The 6,176-nt window shown below is 49.8% G+C and overlaps 1 protein-coding gene across 1 annotated transcript; it reads left to right on the forward strand.

Moving 5' to 3' along the window:
• Positions 1 to 1,865: 1,865 nt before the first annotated feature.
• Positions 1,866 to 5,701, forward strand: LOC119352698 (cytochrome P450 85A1-like). Its single transcript, XM_037619273.1, has 8 exons — positions 1,866 to 2,368; positions 3,364 to 3,688; positions 4,048 to 4,449; positions 4,548 to 4,634; positions 4,735 to 4,813; positions 4,906 to 5,012; positions 5,118 to 5,242; positions 5,341 to 5,701. Exons 1-8 carry the CDS (start codon positions 2,154 to 2,156, stop codon positions 5,426 to 5,428), a joined length of 1,428 nt encoding a protein of 475 aa, XP_037475170.1. The 5' UTR covers positions 1,866 to 2,153; the 3' UTR covers positions 5,429 to 5,701.
• The last annotated feature ends 475 nt before the right edge of the window (positions 5,702 to 6,176 follow it).

Consider the following 6,176-nt stretch of genomic DNA (forward strand, 5'->3'; position numbering starts at 1 on the left):
GAGAGAGCAGGGAGGAGGGGAGAGTGAGGTGAAAGTGGCCTTGCCTGATAGTAGTCTCTTTATGCATGAATTATGTCCGAATTACTTCGTACTAATGGATGGATATTTTTGACAAGTGTTGGATGACCGACTCTCGCATCACTATGTCCGTTTTGAGAGCCGGCATCGAAGATACCCTAAGAGCAACTCCAACGCAGTGACCCAAACGGACACGGATTTTGTCCGTCTGGGTCGCTCGTTCGCCTAGCGGACATGGAACGGACAGGGGTTGCACTGAACGCAAGACCAAAAAGCGGACACGCAAGGTTGCTCGCGTGGAGACGCCGCTTTCATCCCGCGCCGCTGCGGCCGCGGCCCGTGCCGCAGCTCGCAATCCCCCGCTCGCCGCGCCCACCCCCTGCTCGCCGCGCCGCCTCTAGCCACATAGCCCCCGACTCCTCTCCCGCTCTGGCCGCTCCGCATAGCCCCCGACCTCAACATCGTGGAGGAGGACGAGGAGGAGTCCTCGGCGGAGGCGCCGCTGGCCAGGAGTGGCGGCGAGGACTGCTCCTCCCAGTAGCAGTCGGAGACCCAGTCCGGCCACAGCCAGACGAGCTCCTCCGTGGTGGCCCAGCGCGGTGTGCCTCGAGCTATGGCCCAGCCCGCGCCGCCGTCGCTCGGCCCCAAGCTCGTCGCGTCGCGCTCTCCCCCCTCGCGCCGCCGTGCCCCTTCCGCCCCCCTCGCGTCGTCGGGCCCCGCCGCTCTCCCCTCCTCCCAGACCAGCGGCCTGCATCAGCGGTTTCTTTGGCGGTGGCAGGATCTGGACCTGCATCGACGTCGCGGGAAACCGCCGCGGTGGCGGGATCTGGACCTGCATCGGCGGTTTCTTTGGCGAGGAGTTGCATGAAGTGGGGTGGGCGACAAGCGCGGCGGCGAAGATCCCCCCGGCGAGTGCGGCGGCAACCTGCGCATGTGGCCTCGCTCCTCCTCGTGGTGGTTGTGGAGGCTAGCGCCAGCTCGTGCGCGCTCACTGCTAGGTGGGACCGGGGGTGGACACGAGCGGACGACAGCGGTCGAGCAGAGCGTCCGCTTTCGTCCGCTTCATACTCATTTGTTCTCAAATTTGGGCCAAGTTTGGGTCGGGGATGGACAGCGGGCGGACACCCGCGTCCGTTTGGGTCGTCCCATTGGACCAAGTTTTGTGTCCGGATGATCCAAACGGATAAAATGGGTCATCTCATTGGAGTTGCTCTAATAGTACATGTAATAGACGGTGAAATTTAGCCCTAATAGTATTTCCTCCGGTCCTTTTTACTCTGCATATTAGAATTTTCTGAAGTCAAACTTCACAAAGTTTGACCGTATTTATATGAAAAAATATCAACATTTGCCATGCTAAAGTTATATAATATGAAATTTAAGTCGTGACACATTTAGTGGTATTGATTTTAGATTGTGAATGTTGGTACTTTTTCTATAAAGTTGGTCAAACCTTACAAGACTTGACTTCAGTCAAATCTTATATGTAAACTAAAACTAAAAAGGACCGGAGGGAGTACATGTAATAGACGGTCAAATTTACTTGGGAGCGCTCGAAATTTGTTTAAAAAAATTACTATGCCAGAGCTTTGTGGCAGGTGTGAATGGCAAGGTAAGATGAAAACAATTAAACAAGCAGACATGGGGAGCAGCAGCATCTCGGCGGGATACCTTTTTGACCGTGTGGCCGCAAACCAACACCCGCACGGACGGCGCGGGCACCGGTTTCGAGGCCGGGCATGCGCCTCCTCCTATCCTATGCGTAGCTCCAGGCCCAGTCATTTTACTCTCTGCTCCGCACTGTATCTCCGCCCACTAGCACTGGAGTATTTTGGTGCCTTGCGTGTAAAATTTCTGGTGCTCCCGTCTTCTTGATCCCCTCCCTCCATGGTCAAGACCTCACCTTGGAATGGGGACCCTCATCGGAAAAGTAATGGTCGTCCATTTTTACAACGAGGGGTGGATAATCTTCTCCTCCTTCTCCTCCTCCCTGTATAAAAGGGCCTCCTCCTCTGCCCAACTCATCCAGAGCAACACTTGTTGCCAAGACAGACACCAGTCTGCTCTGCCCTGCCTCTTGAACCAAAACAGAGCATCCAAGAGGAGGCAGAGAGAGGTAGAAGAAGAAGTAGAAGATGGCGCTCCTCCTCCTTGTGCTGGTCGGCGTTGTGGTCGGCGTGGTGCTGGCGAGCAGCCTGCTGCTGCGCTGGAACGAGGTCAGGTACGGCAACGGCAGGAGGAAGGATGGCGATGGCTGCTTGCCGCCGGGGACAATGGGGTGGCCGCTGTTCGGCGAGACCACCGAGTTCCTCAAGCAGGGCCCCAGCTTCATGAAGCAGAGGAGGCTCAGGTACGTACTAGTCCGCATGGTCGACCATGAGATGTTGATGCATTCTTGCTTGCTTGCTTGCTTGCGTCTTCTTCCTTGGATTAATTACTAGCTTGGTAGCTACCTCTAGTGCCCGGACATGTCGCTTCGCCGGGATTTGGGGGATTTGGTTGGTGTTGTGGAGAACTTAACTGGAGAATAGAGATGGATGCATGCTATTGGTCCAATAATGGAGAACCACTCATTCTGTATCTGCCACTCTGGGGCTTGGGCAGTAGTAGTAGTGTTGTTAAGAGGGAAATTGCAGTTTCTTTTTCAAGAGATTTTGGGTAATTAGTACTCCCTCTCTTCACAAATGTAAGACGTTTTTGGCGGTTTAAAATGTCTTATACTCCCTCTGTTTCTAAATATTTGTCTTTCTAGTCATTTCAAATTGACTACCACATACGGATGTATTTAGCATATTTTAGAGTATAGATTCACTCATTTTGTTCTGTATGTAGTCACTTGTTGATATATTTAGAAAGATAAATATTTAGAAACGGAGGAAGTATTTAATAACAAATGATGTAATATATTTATTACCAAAAAGTCAGTAGTACCTCCTACATACATGAATCCATAAACTACGGAAATGTGCCGGTTTGGCAGCTGCTTTCCGGTTATGATGAAAGGTGATCTGAAGAGGAGGAGTATCACTAGCTTTTCGCTGCTTGTCCCCCAAAAGCTCACTCGCACACACGCTCACCACTGTTCCAGCTCCCAAAGTACCATTTCCGCAGGGTTGTAAACTATGATACACAGATCAAAAGTGAAACACCTACCAGCTGAAAATATTGTTGCTCCTGCTTAATGATACTGCCTGCTTGCTTGCCTGCCATCAGGAAGAACAGAGAATCTTAGCATAAAGCTTTTTTTTTTAGCGAGGAATGTTGGCATAATGATAATCTTTGATTAAGAATCTCAGCAATAAGTTTTTCTAAACGAGGAACTAAATTTGCGGTGTGCTGCTGCAGGTACGGGAGGCTGTTCCGGACGCACATCCTGGGGTGCCCCACGGTGGTGTGCATGGACCCGGAGCTCAACCGCCGGATGCTGCTGCAGGGCGAGGCCGGCGGCCTGGTCCCCGGCTACCCGCAGTCCATGCTCGACATCCTCGGCCGCAACAACATCGCCGCCGTGCACGGCCCGCTCCACCGCCTCATGCGCGGCGCCATGCTCGGCCTCGTCCGCCCCGCCGCGCTCCGCACCAGCCTCCTCCCCAAGATCGACGCCTTCATGCGCGACCACCTCCATGGATGGGCAGGCAGTGTCGTCGACGTCCAGGCCAAGACCAAGGAGGTCAGTCAGTCACAACAGAAATGCTGTGCTCTGCTCTGAAAAAAATGGGTGACCAAGCTCATGACAACATTTCACAGAATATTGATATCATCACACTTAGGAACAAATTAAAAACTGATATACGATAAAGCAGGAAAAAACATTCCAAAGTAGTTGTTGCAGAGTTCTAGAGTAGTATCTCCTTGAATAAACAGAGTATCACTTTGAATTTATATTTTTCCAAAGTGGTTGCCGCTTTTGTGGTTGTTGCAGAGCTTCATAGAAGCATCTGATCTCGCAACAACACATCACAGAATCTCATCACCTTCCAGAGTTTCATAGAAGCATCATATCTAACTGACTTTCCCTTTCCCTTTCAGATGGCCTTGCTGTCCGCACTCCAGCAGATCGCCGGCATCACGGCTGGCCCACTCTCTGACGCCCTCAAAACAGAGCTATGCAGCCTGGTGCTCGGCACCATCTCGTTGCCGATCAACCTTCCGGGAACCAGCTACTACCAGGGCTTCCAGGCAAGGACGAAGCTTGTGTCCATGCTAGAGCAGATGATCGCGGAGCGGCGGTCCTCTGGTGATGCTCACGATGACATGCTGGATGCTCTCTTGAGAAGCGGCGACGATGGGACCCGGGAGAAACTCACTGATGAGCAGATCATCGACTTGCTCATCGCCCTCATCTACTCTGGATACGAGACGATGTCGACCACTTCGATGATGGCTGTCAAGTACCTGTCGGACCACCCGCGAGCTCTTGATGAACTCAGGGTATGTACACATATTCTCAAACCAATTTATTTTGATCCCATAACAAGAATCATGTGCCTTTTAGAGTTTACTGATGGAATTGTCACTTGTGAATTCAGAGAGAGCATCTTGATATCAGGAAGGGGAAATCGCCGGAGGAAGCCATCAGTTATGAAGATTTCAAGTCCATGGCCTTCACTCGAGCTGTAAGTACAAAATAGGAGCTAAAAGTAAAATAACAGAGGATGAAGTCTGAGTAGGAATTTAGTATAAACAGGATCATGATAAACCAATGGATATATGCAGGTCATTTCTGAGACACTAAGATTAGCTACAGTCGTCAATGGGCTCCTGAGGAAAACAACTCAGGATGTGGAAATGAATGGTGAGATATACATGCAAATTAATCCTACCAATTTAGCATTTTCTAGGCAAATGTTAAGTTAGTTCTAAAGCAGTATTATCGATTTCTTCCAGGGTATGTCATTCCAAAAGGGTGGAGAATCTATGTTTACACCAGGGAGATAAACTACGACCCATTCATGTATCCTGACCCGATGACTTTCAATCCGTGGAGGTGGCTGGTAAGTAAAAGAGCAAACAAATATGACCATCAAAACATCACTAAAACATACCACCAAGGCCCTAGTAGAAGTTCTAACCTTTTGTTGCCTACTGATAATGAACAGGAGAAGAACATGGAATCGCACCCGCACTTCATGTTGTTCGGAGGAGGCGGCCGGATGTGCCCCGGAAAGGAGGTGGGCACGGCGGAGATCGCGACTTTCCTCCACTATTTCGTGACCCGATACAGGTTTGTTCAACCTCCACTATTCCACACTGATTCCATTTCGATGAACAGCTCCAGCATTATTTACTGAGAGATACTTGGCATTGGCTTTGATGTTTCAGATGGCAGGAAGAAGGCAAGAACACGATCTTGAAATTCCCCCGGGTGGAGGCTCCCAACGGGTTACATATCCGAGTTCAAGATTACTGATTTTGCAACATACATTTTGCAGAGTTTAGGTAGATAGGGCCCAGACTGAGGCGACGAGAGTGCAATTCTGCACCGACGGAAATATTAGATCAGCCTTGTAAGAAAATAGGAAACATAGGTATAGTGTAGGTATTATAGGTTTAGTAGGCAATTGACGTAGAAGGCAACAGGAGGCAACTATGTTCTTCCTTGTGATCAATTACATATGCATGATAAGCATCACAAAATATATGTGATATGTCTGGTGACTTGAATCTGATAAGCAGTTATACATATATGTGTATATCTGGTGCCTTGAATCTGATGATAAGCAGCACCATATATACGAGATATGAGGTGACTTATATCTGGTAAGCTGTACTAGTACATGTTCATACATTTTCACAACAACTTGAACCATCCGGATGAAATTCGTTCAAACAAGTCCGGATTTCATATAAACAAGGCCATATTTCATATAAACACACCGGATTTCATATAAATATGATGGATTTCATTACAAATACATCATAGCAGTGCTAGACGGGCCCTGAAGTATAATTAATGCCTAATCTAAATGATTTCTGGCGTCCGGTCCCCGTGTCCGGCCATCAGCCCCGAGAACTAAAGCTTCACCGTCTCCGATTCTGCCTCAATGCTCTCTTGCTCCGCCTCCGGATCCCCGGGAACCGAAGCTGTCCGCCTCAACGTCGCCGCCAAGTATATCTGGCCATGGGTCGGGCCGGGATTAAAAAAGCCCAAGGCAGAA

The sequence above is a fragment of the Triticum dicoccoides genome, chromosome 2A, assembly GCF_002162155.2.
Source record: "Triticum dicoccoides isolate Atlit2015 ecotype Zavitan chromosome 2A, WEW_v2.0, whole genome shotgun sequence".
Classification (NCBI taxonomy): Eukaryota; Viridiplantae; Streptophyta; class Magnoliopsida; order Poales; family Poaceae; genus Triticum; species Triticum dicoccoides.

Excerpts from the sequence above, each read along its gene's own strand:
- LOC119352698 (XM_037619273.1), top strand. The coding sequence starts at position 2,154 with ATGGCGCTCCTCCTCCTTGTGCTGGTCGGCGTTGTGGTCGGCGTGGTG. Across the intron at positions 3,689-4,047 it reads TCCAGGCCAAGACCAAGGAG|ATGGCCTTGCTGTCCGCACT; the intron begins GTCAGTCAGTCA and ends TTTCCCTTTCAG. Across the intron at positions 4,450-4,547 it reads GAGCTCTTGATGAACTCAGG|AGAGAGCATCTTGATATCAG; the intron begins GTATGTACACAT and ends TTGTGAATTCAG.